General features: G+C 40.7%; 1 protein-coding gene across 1 annotated transcript in view; it reads right to left on the minus strand.

The window, feature by feature from the left end:
* LOC121290029 (regulator of G-protein signaling 10-like) overlaps positions 1-19,377 on the minus strand; it is a 54,139-nt gene that overhangs the window by 5,332 nt on the left and 29,430 nt on the right. The window contains exons 2-4 of the mRNA XM_041210170.1: positions 19,061-19,179; positions 6,861-6,947; positions 2,175-2,318 (exon numbers count right to left, since the gene is read on the minus strand). Coding sequence (XP_041066104.1) covers positions 2,175-2,318; positions 6,861-6,947; positions 19,061-19,179 — 350 coding nt within the window. The remainder of the gene's footprint in view (positions 1-2,174; positions 2,319-6,860; positions 6,948-19,060; positions 19,180-19,377) is intronic.

Genomic DNA, 19,377 nt, shown 5'->3' on the forward strand with positions numbered 1-19,377 from the left:
GAATTCTACCACATACTGGTACATGATGAGATGTAGTACAGCTCAGCAAGATGTTTCAACAAACATTTTAATGTTGCTTTCATTAAGATTAACATTTTACAGAGGTTTATGGTTGATATTTACTTTGTAGTCCCCTGGAATTCATTGCAAGGAAAAGATTTCTGAGTCCATAAATTTATCCAGAAAAATGGAATTGCTATGGCATTTGTCCATGTTCTTTAACATAAAATAAACTACTCTGTATGAAGGGCCCCACAGAGGAAAATATGACTGTCACTTTGTCTGGTGTATGACAGAGAATCAAAGCTGGAAGTGCAAGTGCAAAGCCTCAGCATGAAAGTTAAATGAATTATTTTTATGTAATTAAGATCTATGCACATCTCAAGCTCAATGCAAGCCTGAAAAGGAATGTTTAAATATTTGCTTAAACCCACATTATAAACAAAAGGTAACTTTTGTAACACAAATAAGTGACAGCAAAGCTTGCATACCATCACAAACATAAACAATACCAAATACAAGGCCAGAATTTTCTATTTGGCACATGGGGATGGGCCCCACATGCCGACGAGTAATATGATGCGTGGTGATGTCGACTCCGATCTTTCAATCGGCGGGCGTGCACCTGAGCCGGCTGCACACCCGCCAAACTGTCAAAGGCCTGTTAAGGCTATTAATAAACTAATTAACATAATTGTCAGGGCTGCCTGTTCAACCTTAAGGTTGGCGGGCAGGCGAAGAGCCCAGGCGGCCTTCGCATTTTTCATGAAACCTCGTCCATTGGTGGGATGAGGTTTCATGAAGGTTTCATTAATTAAATAAAAATTATCAAAACTCATAGACATGTCCCAGCTCATGTGACACTGAATAATTTTATTTTTTCTTTTTTTCCCAACATTACAACTGCACTTAATTTCCTTGAGGCATGGTGCTGCCTCAGGGAGATTTCCGTACTCTTTTACACATGTGCGTGCAAGAGCACAGGCCCCGACTCTCCCTCCTCCCCCCACCCACACAGGTAGCGCTGAACGCTACCGGGAGTGCGTCATGCTGGGATGGCCTTAACTGGCCCACCCACGTAAAATTGTAGCGCACAGCCCATCACGGGCAGTGAATGGCTCCGTGCTCACCCATGCCCACTCCCGACCTACCCACCCAATGAGGAGAAAATTCTCCCCAAGAGCTACATATGAGTAGGTTCAATTGTAAAAGGTAAAACATTGCAATCTCAATATTTGACATTTTAAAAAATACTAACTAAAACCAAAAGAATCTACATCAATGTATATCATACACACACAGAACTGCAGGTGCTTTGCAAAATAGCATTAATCATGACACATGCTCTTTGAAATTAGAATGCCAAATTTTAGTTTTCAAAATGGATGTCAATGAATGGTGTTTATATCACGCGAAGCTGACCTCTTGATAAAAGGGACAGACCTGTTGTTCTTAATGACTATTTTTCTGTTACTAAAAAATCTTAAATTGTTACATTAGAAAAGAAATCTCACACAATCAGCTGCGTATACTTAAATGGAAAGTCTCGGCATTTTCTGTTTTATAGTGTTGTTATATTGTTTTGAGTTAGGGAGAAGCTGTGAGGCGGGGCAAGAAGCAGGGAGAAACCAGTAAAGGCGTACAAAGCAGGCTAAGAGATTAGGAATAAGGCAAAAACTGGGTGAAATAAGAATTTCAAATCCAATAGAGGCCGTGAGAATTTGCGGAAGCTTATAGAGAAAGCAAGCAGATGGGAGAAGCCCTTCCATAATACTTTTCCATTTTCAGTTATCAGCCCTTTGTCAAGCCATTGAAATTAGTGGCATTTGCAGCCACTTCTATGGGCATTCTGTGGCAAATACCTGTCCACAGACTTGGAGACTAGGCAGGCTCATTTCTAATAGGAGCAGTGACTTGGGCTGAATTCATACCAAGATTCCAATAGCATTCTAGAAAACATAGGTATCCTGTCAAATATTTATTATGTTACAATCAATATCTATATATCCACTGTTAACACAAGTATATGGCAACCAACAAACCAAAGAGCCAGAGATTGAAAAGAAGTCACTTTGCCTTTTAACCTCAACATTGCAATTAAATAGTTTCAAGCTAAATTCAATAAACACTTGCAAAAATTAGCTATCCAGAAAAATAAACATGGAATAGTTTACCTGTTCTTGCAGTTTCTGAAACATGAACGGGTGTGGTTGTGCCAGCATGCTCTCACTGATACGAGACTGTCCCTCCACATTTACTTGTGTTGCAGCCTTACTGCTCAGAAAGGTTTTGTAGATCTGCTGTGCCTTACCATGAAGCTTAATCATTACAATAAAGAGTATTCAAGGAATTAATACATAAATATTAGGCCTAAATTAACTTTGACACAAATGATCAATTAGAATATTAGCTATAAATTTATATGTATTAAGTCTATAATTACAGTATTATACAATACATAGCATAATACAGTCATTGTTTTAGTTTATATATAATTTTATCAAATATTATTTAGTGAGTTTGAGACATGAGCTTTCTTATCTCATGAGCCAATGGTAGCCATGGATTATTCTACATATATTAATAAATTAATCAGGAGAAAATTGTTCTATTATGAGGTACAAGTTTATGAAAAGACAAGATTATTTTCCAATCATCCAAATATAGAGTGGGAATACCCAAAAAAAAAATGATTAGGAGTTTGGGTCAGCAAATGTAATAGTTGAAGGCATCACAACATCCTGTGGCAAGGAAGCCACAAGAGATAATGCACATTTGGACCTTATTATATTGTAGGTGACTCAAATAACTCACTCACTAAGTGGAAATTATGATACCTTTTGAGGATGATGATTATAGATTTATCAGGTTCAACATTATCTGAGATGCAGAAATTTTCCTTTGCAATCAAGTAAACAGTCCCAAAAGGGATAACTTCAAAATTTCTGAGGATATAGGTGGTAGCTGTGGGAAAACTTTGCTCAACAACATTTTAGCAGGTAGAAGGTGGAATCACTTTAAAGGTATAATGCTGAACATGTTGAGTATGATATAAATACAAAGCTGGAACAGACAGGCCTAGACTCAAATGTAATCTTAAATTGCTTAACAAATTAATCAGCAACAAAATACGAAAGAAGAGAGAACACTACAAATCTGATAAGGAGAAACTGAAGAGGTTCACATAGACAAATACCATATGCAGAAGCATATTAAAAGGGTGATCAGATATGCAAAGAGGGTCTTGATGAAAATATGGATGCAGATGCAAAGTCTAACATCAAGAAATGATAATACCAATGAAACAGAGAAGTGATAAGAAGTTATAATATATAAACAGGGCTGAAACCAAGGATTGGTAGAGGCTAGGAGGGGAGATGGGGGCGTAGTGGTAATGTCACTGGACCAGTAATCCAGAGGCCCAGGCTAATGCTCTGGGGACATGGGGTCAAATGCTACCATGGCAGCTGGTGGAATTTAAAATTCAATTAATAAATCTGGAATTGAAAGCTAGTCTCAGAAATGGTGACCACGAAACTATCCATTGTCATAAAAACCCATTTGGTTCACTAATGTCCTTTAGGGAATGAAATCGGCCATTGTTACCTGGGCTGGCTTATATGTGACTTCAGATCCACAGTAATGTGGTTGGCTCTTAACTCCCCACTGAAATGGCCTAGCAAGACACTCAGTTCAAGGGCAATTAGGGATGGGCAACAAATGCTGGCCTTGCCAGCGACACCCACATCCCACAAAAGAATAAATTTTAAAAAGTTAATACACTGAACAATTATTTCCTTGAAATATTTACAAGGGTCGTAAATCATTTATTTACATGAACACATATCCTCATCAAACTAGAATGACCCAAATGGAATTAGTGACAGATATAAATATAATCCTAGATATAAAAGACCCAAATCAAATAAATCTTTAGCAATAGATAATATCTAGTGCTAAGTGAGGCAAGGGAGAAAATCTGTGAGGCATTGACGCATGCAGGAGAGTCCTAGTTAAATGATCCAATTTTATAAAAATGTGACAGAATGGATTCTAGTGCTCAAGCACAGAAGTCAAGGCTGGTACACCAGTGCTCTAGTGAGGGGCTGCTGCACTATCAGAGGTGCTGCCTTTCTGATGAGACATCTAAAAATGGCACTATTTCAAAGGAGAGCACGGGAGCTACTCCTAGTGTCCTGGTCAGTATTTATCCTTCAATCAACATCACAAAAACAAATTATCTGGTGATTATCACAATGCTGTATTTAGGAGCTGGCCGTGTACAAATTGGCTGCCATGCTTCCTACATTAAAACAGTGACCACACTTCAAAAGTACTTCATTGGTTGCAGGCAGTCGTGAAAAGTTCTACATAAATGCAAGTCTTTCTTTTTTTAATCATTGCACCACATTACTGATTCAAGAAGCCAAACTAAAAAAACTTGGGCTTTTTAGTCATGAAAGGACATAACTGAGGAGCTATCCTTAGAGGTTTGAGAGTGAATGCATGGAAAATGTTGAATCAGAAAATTACTTCTACTAAATTGTGAGAATAGGTCAAGGGGATGTGGGTTAAATTTAGTAAAATGCTAATTTAGATCTGATGTCATGAAGTTTTTCAAACAAAATGATCAACACGTGATGTAAATTCCTGGACAATGGGTTGAAGGTGAAATCCAAAACTATTTAAGAAATTATTTCATTTTCTGCTTGGTTATTTTGGAATGAAGAACTAAAATAAACCCAGTCAGCTTCCTCAACCATATGGTGATTTGTGAAATAACACCAGCTTAGTCTTCTGTCAACCTGCTTCAAGAAGTTTGATTTGATAATTATGCAGGCATTTAAGTGCTTGTAAAGTGTGAGATGTTAATATGAGGGAATGGCAATAATTTACTTTTGTCATTCAGTGTCTACATCAAACTCTGTCATTGTTGTTTACTTTCGTATTCTGCCCTACAGCAGGTGTGAGCGTTGGACTTCAACACAATATGGCCTACAGTGCGAGTGCAAATTTCTCTAGTTTTCATCTCAGTAACTCTGTGGCATCTCTGACTGAGTCAAAATTGTGCCAAAGCACAAGCAGTTACGTGCTGTGTGCCCATCTTCAGGCATTTTTAATGGTTTCTGTGAATCTACTGGAATTTAAAAATTGGCAAGCCTCAATCGTTAGACAATAAGGCATTTATCATGCTGTGTTAGATCTTGCCTGCTGGGAAGTTGACTTTACAGTTCCGGTCTGGTGGTTACATAACTGAATTTTTTGAATGCATGAGTATTGCAATTCAGTGTAGTTGTGTGCAAGGACAAAATTTAATATGTAATAAATAAAAAAAAAATTACTGTGTATCGTTAGCATTAACTGGAAAAAAAACTTGGGCTTTTGAATCACGAAAGGAAATCTGTGCCCTTAAGAATGAAAGTTATGATAAATTATTTATAAAAATTCTTCAGCTAGGATAAGGGATATCTCAGTGTTCTATCACATGAATGTACCAATGGACAGCACTATCGTTGCGGAATTCTCAGAGGGAGTTCCTGATTCTATCTGGACTAGTGGCAAGAGATACCAGATGAAGGTAAACACTGCAGTGACTCAATAGCAGCACAGCAAGGATCTCTTGGTCAGGGAGTACTAGGTGAGGGGATTGGTAGGTGAGGAACAACTAATAGAGTGAGGAAATCTTCAATGGTTAAAGAATGTGTTTCCTGGGTTAAATTAATACCCTGAGCCAGAGGAATCATGTGTGAATAATATGGAGATCAGTACCAAGGAGTATTATCCTAAAAAAGACAGATTAAGGATTTTACAGCTCCCCTGCCGGGTGTGTTTTTGGTGAGGGGGGGCATATAAAATATGATTGGCGGGTAGCCCACTGTCTTCCCACCAAACGCTGAGCTGTCCCCACAACACAGTAGGTGGGTAGGCACCGAAATCAGCAGTCCACCCGTCATTTTTAAAAAGATAACTAATGGGCAATTGAGTTTGTTAACAAGCCAGTTGACCTGTACATTATGTTGCCTATGCCATAATATGGCTGGCATGGGCAGGCAGGTGTGTTTAGGCCATTTTTAAAAAAACAACTGGTTAAAAGGCCATAAGGAAGTGGGAATTACATCATTTGGGGAAATACCCAATGCATATCAGGGGCACCATCGCCCCCACCCTGCCTGGCCTCCAAATCCCGTGCCCCCATCCTCCTCGTCCCAATCCCTAGGTTGTCCTATCCCTTCAGCCCTTAAAGCCCAGGACTTACCTCACTCTGGGCGCCATCACTCTTCCTTGTGAGCCTCCTTGCAGTTCTAACATTGTCCACTACTGAGTTCTGCTACTGCTAGAGTTGCCAGCTTGGTCGGCAGCTCTCGAGGGCGGGACTTTCTCCCACTGAGAGGCAGAAGTACCTGCTGAAGGCCGCTGGTAGCCTGTTATTGTTAGTGTTGGTCAGTGCAGCACCTACTTTCCTTCTAAGCAGGCTGAACAATAGACCAGCACCACACACACACACACACCACTGCCACCCCCCACCACCACCACACCACCCGCCTTTCCACCCCATAAAATTCAGCCCTGAGTTTTCTGGAATCTTTGAAGTACTGTAATAGTAACAATTTCTATATCCATGAAACTTAAACACTGTTCAAACAATCCACTTTATCCTGGAAATACAAAACACAGAGGCCAGATCCATGCTATTGCTGTAACTTGTCCTGTTACAAATTCTAAAGGCATAAAGATTCATGAATAATAATTGTTACAGCAAAATCAAATTGCAGATATTATGTAGAATTACACCTTCATAAAATAGCAACAACAGAAAGAATCCAGTTATCCATCACTCTAGCCAAATGACAGGTATTTACCAGCTGTTTGTCTTGAATATTCTTGAACTCCTCACATGCCAACCAGAATAAAACATTTTCCTCACTAAATTCACGCCTGAGGAAATCCTATGAAGAAAACAGAAAAAGAGAATAATACACTGCTCAGAGCTTATTAAGAACTCAACAAGCATTAGGGTTAGGGCTAAAAGCATGTCCATTAAACCCCACGAGAGTGGAGAACTGGGTACAATGCCAGTATGTCCAATTTACTGTGCTATTAATTGCCTGGTTATTAAAATCACTAATGTGTGTAATACTCTTGACCCAATTCCCCAATCCATATACCTGCGAGTGAGACTCCACGCCAGGGGTGCAGTCTCAGAAAATTACCCAAAATGTGACAGAATTCTGACTTTGTTAGTTTAACTGCTATGTGATGACTCGTGTTCTGGGAAAAGCCTCTTTTGTGTGATGTCCCTTTAAGATCAAAGTGGGCTGGGGAGTATTCTGAAAGAGGGTTTATTAGTTTCCTGATTATGATATCATCATATTCCAAGAAATGCCCATGTAACCCAAGGTTGCCCTTGGGGAAACCCATGTAATAGCAGTGAATTTTAAATCAATCTCTGAACTGCACTGTGGGAGCTGAATTTAAATATGCTAATGAAGTATGTTCAGATGCTGGCCAGGATTTTCCCCTTGGCGATTTGGGGGCGTGACCCACTCACTGAGGGGAAAATGACGCGGGATGACGTCAGGAGGAACCCCCGAAATCATCCCAGGACATTTAAATCTTAAGGAAGGCGGGCGGACAATGAAATTGAGGCCATTGACAGTCTCATTAAGGTAGTTAAAGACCTGCCCGTCCAACCTTATAATGCTGGCGGGCAGGCCAGGAGCCCCACTGGCCTGTAGATTAATGAAACTTCATCCACTGGCAGGATGAAGTTCCATGTCCGTCTTGTAAACATTTAACAAATTTTATGAGTTTGTTATCAACACGTCCCATCTCGTGTGACATTGTCACATGAGGGGGACTTGTTAATAATTTTAAAATGTCTCTATTTTTTGACTTTACTTACTTTTCATTAAACTCCCTGAGACAGGACTTTGCCTCAGGGAGCAGTGTGCTGTTTCGCACACATGCGTGAAAGAGCACACTTTGACAGTTGGGGATTCCCTCCCCCTCCGGAACAGGAAGCGCATAGTGCTTCCTGTTAGGCAGGCTACTGGGCGGGCCTTAATTGGCCCGCCCACTCAAAATGGTAGCAGGCCCCATTTCAGTGGCCGGGTTCAGCTGCCCGTCCGCTGGGCTCGCCCGCCAACCAAGGGCTAAATTCTGCCTGCTATGATATCCACTGTCGTGAAAATAAGAACTTAAGAACTAGGAACAGGAGTAGGCCATTTGGCCCCTCGAGCCTGCTCCGCCTTACAATTAGATCATGGCTGTTCTTCCTGTGTTTCGATTTTCACATTCCCATCTAACCCCGTTAACCTTTGATTCCCTTGCTTAACAAGAATCTATCTACCTCTGCCTTAAAAATATTCAATGACCCCCACCTCCACCACCTTATGAGGCAGAGAATTCTAAAATCGCACGACCCTCAGAAAAGTTTTCTCCTCATCTCTGTCCTAAAAGGGCAACCCCTAATTTTAAAACAATGCCTTAGTTCTGGACTCACCCACAAGACAAAACATCCTTTCGACATCCACCTCGTCAAGACCGTTCAGGATCTTGTATACTTCAATTAAATCACCCCTCACTCTTCTAAACTCCAGTAAAAACAAGTCCAGTCTGTCCAATCTTTCCTAATAAGGCAGCCCACTCATTCCAGGTATCAATCTAGTAAACCTCCTTTGAACCGCCTCCAATACATTTACATCCTTCCTTAAATAAGGAGACCAAAACTGCACACATATTTGAGGCATGGTCTCACCAATGCCCTGTATAACTGAAGCATAACATCCTTACTTTTATGCTCATTCCCTCTCATAATAAAAGGATAGAATTCCATTAGCCTTCCTAATTATTTGCTGTACCTGCATACTAACTTGGTGTACTAGTACATGAGTCACACATAGATCCCCCTGCACCTCAGAATTTTGCAGCCATTCTCCATTTAAGTAGTGCTCTGCTTTTTTGTTCTTCCTGCCAAAGTGAACAACTTCACATTTACCTACATTAAACTCAATTTGCCAGCTCTTTGCCCACTCATTCAACCTATCTATATCCATCTGCAACCTCCTCATGTCCTCTTCACAACATATTTTCCTACCTATCTTCGTGTCATCTGCAAATTTAGCTACCATGTCTTCACTCCCCTCATCTAAGTCATTGATGTAGATCGTAAAAAGTTGAGGCCCCAGTAAAGACTCCTGTGGGACTGCACTCATCACATCCGGCCAATCAGAAAAAGACCCATTTATGTATACTCTCTGCTTTCTGCCAGCCAGCCAATCTTCTATCCATGCTAATATGTTATCATGTTATCCACTACACCATGTGCTTTTATTTTCCATAATAATCTTTGATGTGGCACCTTTTCAAATGCCTTCTGGAAATCCAAGTACAGTAAATCTACAGGCTCCCCTTTATCCACTGCACATGTTACTCCTTCAAAAAAACTCCAATAAGTTGGTTAAATAGGATTTTCCTTTCACAAAACCATGCTGACTTTTACCCAATTGCCTTGGGCTCTTCTAAGTGCCCAGCTATAACCTTCTTAATGATCGATTCTAATAATGTCCCCACGACAAACCTCAAGCTAACTGGCCTATAGTTTCCTGTTTTCTGCCTCCCTCCCTTCTTGAATAGAGGGGTTATATTTGCTACTTTCCAATCTGATGGAACCTCTCCAGAATCTAGCGAATTTTGGAAAATTAACACCAGTACATCGACTACCTCATCGACTACCTCATTCTTTTAACACCCTAGAATGTAGTCCATTGGGAGCCGGACACTTGCCAGCCCGCAGCTCCATTAATTTGCTAGTACTGTTTCCCTAGTAATTGTAATTTCACCAAGTTCCTTTCTCCCATTCACCTCCTGATTTGCAGCTATTTTTTTTTGTGTCATCTGTAGTGAATACAGAAGCAAAATATTTGTTCATTTCTTTCACCATTTCCTTATTATCTACTATTAACTCCCCACTGTCACTCTCTAGAGGACCAACACTCACTTTACTTACTCTTCTTTTTAAGTGCCTGTAGAAACTCTTGCTATCCGTTTTTACATTTCTAGCTAGCTTCCTCTCATACTCTAATTTCTTTCTCCAGACTAGCCTTTTAGTCATTCTCTGTCGTTATTTATATTCTGTCCAATCATCTGTCCTGCCTCTCATCTTTGCAGAGTTGTATGTTTTTCATTAAGTTTGATGCTTTCCTTAACATCTCTATTTAACTAGGGATGGTGAGTCCTCCCCTTAGAATTTTTCTTTGTAGTAGGAATGTACTTGTTCTGAATACTCAGCCACTGCTTCTATATTGATCTATTCTCTAGCCTAGTTTTTCAGTTCACTTCAGCTAGCTCAGCTTTCATCCCCACATAGTTGCCCTTATTTAAGTTTAAGATGCTAGTCTTAGACCCACTCTTCTCCCTTTCAAACTGGATGTAAAATTCAATCATTTTGTGGTCACTGCTACTCAGAGGTTATTAATTAATCCTGTCACGTTACACAATACCAAATCTAATATAGCCTGCTCTCTGGTTGGTTCCAGAACATGCTGCTCTAAGAAACTATCTTGAAAGCATTCTAAGAACTCCGCATCCAAGTTACTACTGCCGATCTTATTTTTCCAGTTTATGTGTAGATTAAAATCACTCATGATTATTGCCGGCCCTTTATCACAAGCACACAATATTTCTCTTGAATATTTTGTCCTACACTGTGGCCACTGTTAGGGGGCCTGTAGACCACTCCCACTAACGACTTTTTCCCCCAACTATTCCTCATCTCCGCCCAAACCGATTCTACATCCTGATCTCTCGAGCCAAGGTATTCTCTAGCTATTGCACCAATGCCCTCTTTGATTAACAGTGCTACCCCTCCATCTTTACCTAGCTTCCTAATCTTCTCGAATGTCATGTACCCTTAAATATTAAGGATCCAATCATTGTCGCCCTGCAGCCACATCTCTGTAATTGCTTTCAGGTCATATTTATTTACTTCAATGTGGACCATCAATTCATTTACTTTGTTATGAATGCTATGTGCATTCAGATAGAGAGCCTTCAGTTTTGTCTTTTTGTTACCTTTGAAACATCTAGTCTTGACTGTTGATGTATTCTTAGGTCTTTTCTCTCTGTCCCTTCCTGCCATTCTCTGACCCTCATTTCTCATATTACTATTTTGCTTTCCTGTCTTGACTCTACACCTTAAATTGATTCCTCACCCCTCGTTTAGTTTAAAGCCCTCTCTACTTCCTTTGTTATGTGATTTGCGAGGACACATGTCCCAGCACGGTTCAGGTGTAAACTGCTCCAACGGTACAGTCCCCACTTGTCCCAGTACTGATGCCAGTGCCCAACAAACCGTAACTCACTTCTTCCACACCATTCTCTGAGCCACACGTTTGTCTCTCTAATCTGATTTGCCCTATGCCAATTTGCACATGGCTCAGGTAATAATCCAGAGATTATTACCTTTGAGGTTCTGCTTCTTAATTTGGCATCTAGTTCCTCATACTGACTTTGCAGAACCTCTTTCCTTGTTCTACCCATGCCATTGGTACCTACATGGACCACAACAATGGATCCTCCCCCTCCCATTGCAAGTTCCTGTCCAGCCCTGAGAAGATGTCCCGAATTCTGGCACTGGGCAGGCAATATAGCCTTCTGGACTCTCGCTCTTTGCTGCAGATAACAGTGTCAATCCCTCTTATTATACTATCCCCTACTACCACTACATTCCTTTTTGCTCCCCCCGCTTGAACGGCTTCCTGTACCACAGTGCCATTGCCAGCCAGCTCATCCACCTCGCAGGTTTCGCTTTCACTCACACAGGTTGTGAGCACCTCAAATCTGTTTGACAATTGCAAAGCCTGAGGCTCCTCCCCTACTGTCTGCTCTGTCCCATTACCTGCCTCACTGACAGTCACATCTTCCTGTCCCTCACTGCCAACCAAAACAGATGACCCTCTTCTAAGAGGTGTGAAGTATCCAGGTATTTCTCTCCCTCCCTTATGTTGCACAATGTCTGCATTTCGGCTTCCAGATCAATAAGCCTGATCCAGAATTCCTCAAGCTGCCTACACTTCCTGCAGACGTGTTTGCCATGGATCACCTTGGCAGCCAAAAGTTCCCACATCTCACAGCTGCAACATAACACCTTTCCCGCCATTCTAACTTGTTACTTAGTTAATTTACCTTAATTACTTTTTTCCTATGTGTGCTACAATTTACTGTGTTTATTCAATGCTAGTACCACTGACAGCTCAGGGGTATATACTTCTTAACTACAAGGTATGTGTTTTAGATGCTTGTTTAAATTATTTTTTTTTATCTTTATAGTTTGATTTTAATTTTAAAGTTTTCAAATTTTGGTTTATTATTTTAAAGTTTTAGTCCTTTTTATTTAAAGATCTACCTTAACTCGCCTGTCTTCAGCTGGTTTCTCTCACACTGTCCCTTAGACTGAGCACTTAGTGGCCAGTCAACATACTAGCTTCCCGTGATGTCACAGTTGCTTTTTCTCTTTTTCCCGGACTGCGCCCTTTTCAAACTGAGGTCTCTGCCGCTCTCTGTGGCCTTTCCAAACTGAACTCTCTCCCGCTCTCTCCGCCCTTTCCAAACTGAAGTCCCCGCCGCTCTCCATGTCCTTTTCAATGATATCAAGCATGTGCTAGGGCTGCATTTCTTACATTTGGTAATTTAACTCCCAACTCTTTCCCAACTGTCATGGGAGGGTGAATATTGAGATCCAATAGTCTAAATTAATAGGGTATTCAAAACATTCTCTTTAATATTCTCTTGTGTTCTTTATCCCAATGGCACACATAATCATTACTTAATTGTATCTACAGAGATTAGGCATAGTCACATCTTGGGACAGTGACAGCCATCAAATGCACCCAGTATATAAATATCTGAAGAAAAATCTCACATCCAGTCAATAGCTAAATAAAATGATTGTAAGAGAACCAGAGGAGTCTAGGCCTGAAGTAGAAGTAAGAGTGAAGGTGAAATAAGTGTTGTCACAGCACAGCGGATTTTGTTTTTTTTATTTGCCCCCACCCCAATATGTTTGCCAAGCTGGAGTTCAGGGATAACCCTCCATTTTCTTTTCTGCGAGGCATACATTTAGGAATTTATTTTTGTGGACGGTCTCAGCAACAGGATATAAAAAGAAATGACAGTAGGGAGTGGTTGACTCTATAAAAATCCTATTATGCCAGTTCACTCACCACAAGCTCTGGTGATGTATGAAACCCATCTTGCTCATACTAGCATAAACATAGCTAGTTTCTCATTCCATCCGGAAGGAAATCCCCTTAAGGAGACGCCTTATAGAAATACAGTTAAGGTCTACAAACCGAGGTTCCCATGGGTCCAAAGGATCATTCATCTATAGCATAACCCCAATTAACCATGTTCAACAAGAACTCATAACTCTCTGAAGATTGATATTTTAGAATCTGAGAAACAAATTCGTTGTCTACCATCAGTTTACAAAATTATACCCTACAAGAATCCAATACTATTATAAAGAACAACCACAAAGAACTCTGTTTATAGCACAGCCTATACAAATGGGAAATCACACATCAGCAAATTCTGGAGATAATGTTGAAAAAAAATACACCTGTGATCCTCAAAACAAAGGGTGACTAAAGTTCATCTGAACAAAGAAAAGTTAGGGCTGAATTTTTAAGCCCTCACGGGGGCTGTTATGGAGACAGGCAAGCACCTAGGTTCGCACAGCTAGTCAGTGCACCAGTTTCCCAAAACCCCTCCACCCCACCAGGGTCATTTTCCAGGTGGCAGGATGAGGGGGTGGTAGACAGGGCTACTTGCTCACAACTAGCAGTTTGCCAATTCAGCTAATCAAAGGCCTATTAATGGTTATTGTTAGAGACCAAACTGTTGCGATCTCCGCAGAGACCGATAACTTTAAAGAAGATATTTGAATTTCTAGTGACCACCGACAATATCTCAAGTTTTAAGACTTTTATTGTAACAAAGAAATTAAAAGTAACATTGACTCAATGCTATTTTGTAGGCAACTTATACTCTAAACTCCTCATTTAACTTTTTGCACAACGGAAGATCCCCTGCTATGGTTATATTTTACACTGTCCCTTAAGTAGACACTTCATTCTCCCAGAACAAGTCCAAAGTTATTCTCCGTTTCCAATGGCCTACTTCCTTATTCCTTTCCCAGCCAGGTATCTTCTAATCCCAGAGCTGACTTTCACTGCAAGGGTTACACAGATTTCTTCCACCTAGCCCAAGCGAGGTGAATCTTTCAGGCTCCTTTAAATGCTCACAAACTCAATCTCTTCAATCTGAGCACGAGCACCATTCTGTGTGGTAAACAAGAGGATCAGCATTTTCTCTGCTTCAGGTGCATGGACTAGCTGCCTCTATCTCCTGCTCACTACTTCTCTGATAGGTACAGACTGACTTGTGTCAGAGCATTTCATGGATATCTTAGACACCCTATAATCCAATACTAAAATGGCTTTCTATGGGCATTTCCCTTCCAGAAGTCCATCTCCATGGCAATGTGAATCACATGGGCCTTGTTTCCAGGTAGGAATGCTAATTAGCTATCGTCTAGACCCCCAACTCCATTCTATCTTGGAATTACACAGACAGTTCAAAGTACAACTGTTTATAAAGGCTGATATTCCTAACACCTCCCTGTGAAACTTGGAGACGAATAGTCTACCCACAGCTAGCATAACTAGGGGAGGTGGTGGCATAGTGGTATTGCCACTGGACTGGTATTTCAGCGACCCGTGATAATGCTCTGGGTGACCCGATTTTGAATCACACCATAGCTGATAGTGACATTTGAATTCAATAAAAATCTAGAATTAGAAGTCTGATGATGACCACAAAACCATTGCTCGTTGTTGTGAAGACCCATCTGGTTCACTAATGCCCTTCCTTTAGGGAAGGAAATATAGCCTACATGTGACTCCAGATCCAATGTGGTTGACTCTTAAATGCTCTCTGAACAAGGGTAATTAGGGATGGACAATAAATGCTGGCCTAGCCAGCAATACCCACATCATATGCCATTGTCTACAGCTGGGAGCATCTAGCACCTTCTAGCATCTAGCACCATAAGACAATCTGGGCCCCATCTTTAACAACCAAGCCACCTAGGGTTTTTGTTGGGCAAAATTCAGAGTAAGTCACATGACACCACCATGTTGCAATTTTACCTTAAAGAGACAGTCTCAAAACATAATAATCTTATAAACTTTGTATTTGTAATAAAGTGGAATTTTTCAATTAGCCTCCAGGTTCCCAGAGGTGTCAGGGAGCAGTATAGCTCCCAGCAGCATATGTGGGAAATGGCACTCCAGGCAGGCTTCAGCTGCAATCATGGGCCAATCGTCCCACTCCACAATGGTGGCCTAGTTTCTAAAGACATTTTTATGTTAAAGTTAAAAAAGTTGGAAATAGGGTGCCAAACTCTTGGGTCCCTTCTTTCTCACTCATCTAAAAAGACAACCTACTGCTCCTTACAAGCTGGAAGGCCTCTTATTTGCCCACCAGCTTAGAGAACCTGCCCACCACCCTTAATTAGACCACAAGCTTTACCTCTGTCATTAATTGACAAATTCAGTGAAAATCACAGCCAGGTAACTGTTCCCCGCAGTGCGGGTTTCTGACCCCATTTTATCAAAGCAGTGGGGTCCCAAAGTCCATGAGAAAGATCAGACTACACGCAGTGTTTTACATTATGGTACTCCAATGCCTCATACACCACACCTGTGCAGATAAAAACAGTAGACAAAATACTTATTTTAGTGTTCTCTTAAAGAAATGGGCTTATCTGCTCTTAGCAGCATTTATTTTCAATTTGGTCAACCTCTATGACTTCATCCTGCTGTCAGCTGATGTCACTTCCTGAAGAGTATTCCTCACTTATTAATAACTAGAGAATAGGGTAGTGTAGTGGTTATGTTATTAGTAGGCTATTAATCCAGATGCTGGCATAACTAATTTGGTAGAACACTAGTTGAAATCCCACAAAAAGGATGGTGGTTTGAGAAGTTGCTTTCGGTTGAAAAAGCATAAAAGGTGCTATCATTAAAAATGACCACAAAACTATCCAGATTATCATTAAAAGCTCAACTGGTTCATTCATACTGTTCAGGAGGAAACGTACCATACTTACTTGGTCTGGACTCTAATAACACCAATCCCACACCAACAAGGTTGGTTCTCAACTGCCCTCTGAAGCTGTATCAAACAGCTACATAGAGCAAGTAAGGATAGGCAATAAATGCTGATCTTGCTCGGTGTCAGTAAGGTATAATAATTTTCATAATGTTATTGGAATTTATTGTAGAGTAATAGTGGGGTCTCTATGTCTATATCTGTGTGTGTGTTTGTTTGTGTGACTTAATTGAATTAAAGGCAGCTGGCCTGAAGGCTTTGATGTAACAGGAGATAAGCTAAGTTTAAAATGTTAAGTAGGTAAACATAGGTGTAAAGGGAGCATTTACATTTTTTAAATAAACTAGATTAGATCGATTTCAAAGGGCGGGGTGAAATGTTTCACCGAGCCAGGAGAAGGTAAGAGACAATGGCCAGAATTTTTCCATCAGTGAGTTGGGGGCGGGGCCCGCTCGCCGACATGAAAATGACACAGGATGACGTTAGGTGTTCCCCGACATCATCCCGCCCCATTTAAATATTCAGGAAAGCGGGCAAACAGCGAGATCAGCTGTCCGCCCGCCGACCTGTCAATGGCCAATTGAGGCCATTGACAGGATAATTAAGCCAATTAAAGGCCCTGCCCATCCAACCTTCAGGCTGGTGGACAGGCCAGGAGCCCCAGCGGGCTCCTGATAATACATGAAACCTCATCCATGAGGTTTCATGTCTGTTTCTAAAAACTTTAATAAACTTTGTGTGATATTTATTTACATGTCCCATCTCGTGTGACATTACCACATGAGGAGGACATGTTAATAATTTTTTTATTTTTCTATTTTTTGAGTTTATAAAACTTTCAGCAACCTCCCTGAGACAGCACTTAATCTTGGGGAATCCCTCCTCCCTGCCCCCACCCCCCACCCGTACAGGAAGCGCATAGAACTTCCCGTCGGGTGGCCCGCCCACTCAAAATGGCAGCAGGGCCCGTTTTGGCAGCGACAATCGTCTGCCTGCCCACCACCAAGCCGGTGGGGCCTGCCCGCCCATCAAGGGTAAAATTCTGCCCGGTGTGTTTATTTTTCCCAAGGATTACTGGTAAAATTTGTACTTTGATGGATTTTATTATTAGAGAGGTAAAGTCCAAAGACATAGTGAAACAATTTGCATTCAAGGGGGAAAATATGTATAAAGGAGCAAAGGGTGTGTGTAAGGGATGGCATTCTAAGATCTAGAACAAGTGTGGAAAAGCCCCCAGCATCTATGCCTCATGCTGCTTTTTACAAAGAACTGAAATTAAGAAAACTCACTTTGAACTGGATTGTTCAGGGTATTGTGTTTCTCTGCCTGGGTCTTTTAAAATCTGTGTGTCTTACTGTTGCCTTTACAAAAGTGTAAGTGGGAGTTAGATTAACTAGCGGATTTAGAAGTTATCATAGTAGTAATTTGTAAATCTATGTCTGTACTATAAAATCATTTATTCTCTTAATGAAATTTTAGTTTAGTTTTGTAAGAAATCTGTAAGACTCGGTAGTCTTATTACTACTGAATTCAAGGTACGCATCTCCAAATTTATACAAATTGCAAAACAGTTGTGGCAGTGGTTTCAAGTTTCTCTTTGGGATTTGACGAGCTCAGCAGTTACCATCGGCTGTACCATAACACTCGTGATGCCCACAACCCAAGAGTTAATAAATGAAAACAAAAGTTGAGAAATAGCATAAAATATTTTATTCCTTTTGGTGGTATTTCAGTTCAGGTTTTCACTGTAAGAGTATATCATATTTTGTTGGATTCTTAGATAGTTGCAATAATAGTGAGGTTTCCTGTAAACCCAGAGCACAACACCAGAAGTGAAGTATCAACCTTGTTGATGTTGCTATTTTTCTCTGTTTAATAAAATGCTTTTTTCAGATAAATTAAAGCTAGGGCCAGAAATTTTCCTGTGTCAGGTGGGCTGGGCGGGAGCAGAGCTGATCTTACATGAGCCCGCCCAGTGTGACACACGGCCAGTAGTGCTCAGCGCTATCTGTGCAGATGGGGGCAGGAGGAAGAGTCAGGGCCTGTGCTCTTTCGCTCGCATGCTTGCAAAAGAGTGCAGAAATTTCCGAGGCATGGAGCTGCCTCGGGGAGATTAAGTACATAATAAAAGTTTATAAATAATAAATTTAAAAATTATTTAGACATTTCCTCTCATGTGACAATGTCACATGAGCTGGGACATGTTTATGAATTGTGCAAAAATGAATTACTAATTTTATAAAGCCTTCAGGAAACCTCATCCTGCCCATAGATGAGTCTTCCTGAAAAACACAAAGGCCGCTTGGGCTCTTCGCCTGCCTGCCAAACTTAAGGTTGGACGGGCAGCGCTGTTAATTACCTAAATTACTTCCCTAATGGCCTTAACAGGCCTTTGACAGTTCAGCGGGTGTGCAGCAGCCTCAGGCGCATGCCCACCGAACAAAAGATCTAAATGACACGCGATGACGTCAGGACACACGTCCGACCCCATCTCGGGTCATTTTGCGCATCGGCACATCAGGCCCACCCCCACACGCCGAAGGCAATATTCAGGCCTAGGTCACCAAATTGTTCCATGTTTTCCCCAAAGTCCGTGTGAATGAGCAGAAATGGTGCCAATGGTTCAGTTTAAATTCATAATTTTGATGTCAAACAGTTCAGAAACTCCATTCTGCCAAGGAATTAATGAGTGTAAATCAAGATAAGGAACAGAGGATAAAGGAATAGGAGAGATCAGAAAACAAGGAAGAGAACATAACAAAATCAATTTTTAAGGGATAGTCCCATTATGAATCTCCATTAAATGAAATAATTCTCAGATTTTCACTACAGCCACAAAAGAAACATTAACAAATCAATTCAACAAACTTAAAAGCATACAAACCCTAAAATGTTTTACTCCTTCTGGGTCTTCTAGGAGATTTTCTAATGAAATGGCCCACTTTGAGGTTCCTGTTGCATTCTGTTGGCTACCACTTGCACGTACATCATTATCATGTATTTCTGTAACAAAAAAGACACAATACTTTACAATTAATATTTCTACGGTATAATCCATTTTAGCAGAACTGATATTGGTTAAATTAGCTGAGGTTAAGGTCAACTTCAGGAATATATTTGCTATTTTTTTTTTAAATAAATTTTTCTTTTCGGTTCATGGAAAATGGAAATTCACCCCTCGGAGAATTCATGAATCAATTG

This window comes from Carcharodon carcharias, chromosome 17 (genome assembly GCF_017639515.1).
Source record: "Carcharodon carcharias isolate sCarCar2 chromosome 17, sCarCar2.pri, whole genome shotgun sequence".
Lineage (NCBI taxonomy): Eukaryota > Metazoa > Chordata > Chondrichthyes > Lamniformes > Lamnidae > Carcharodon > Carcharodon carcharias.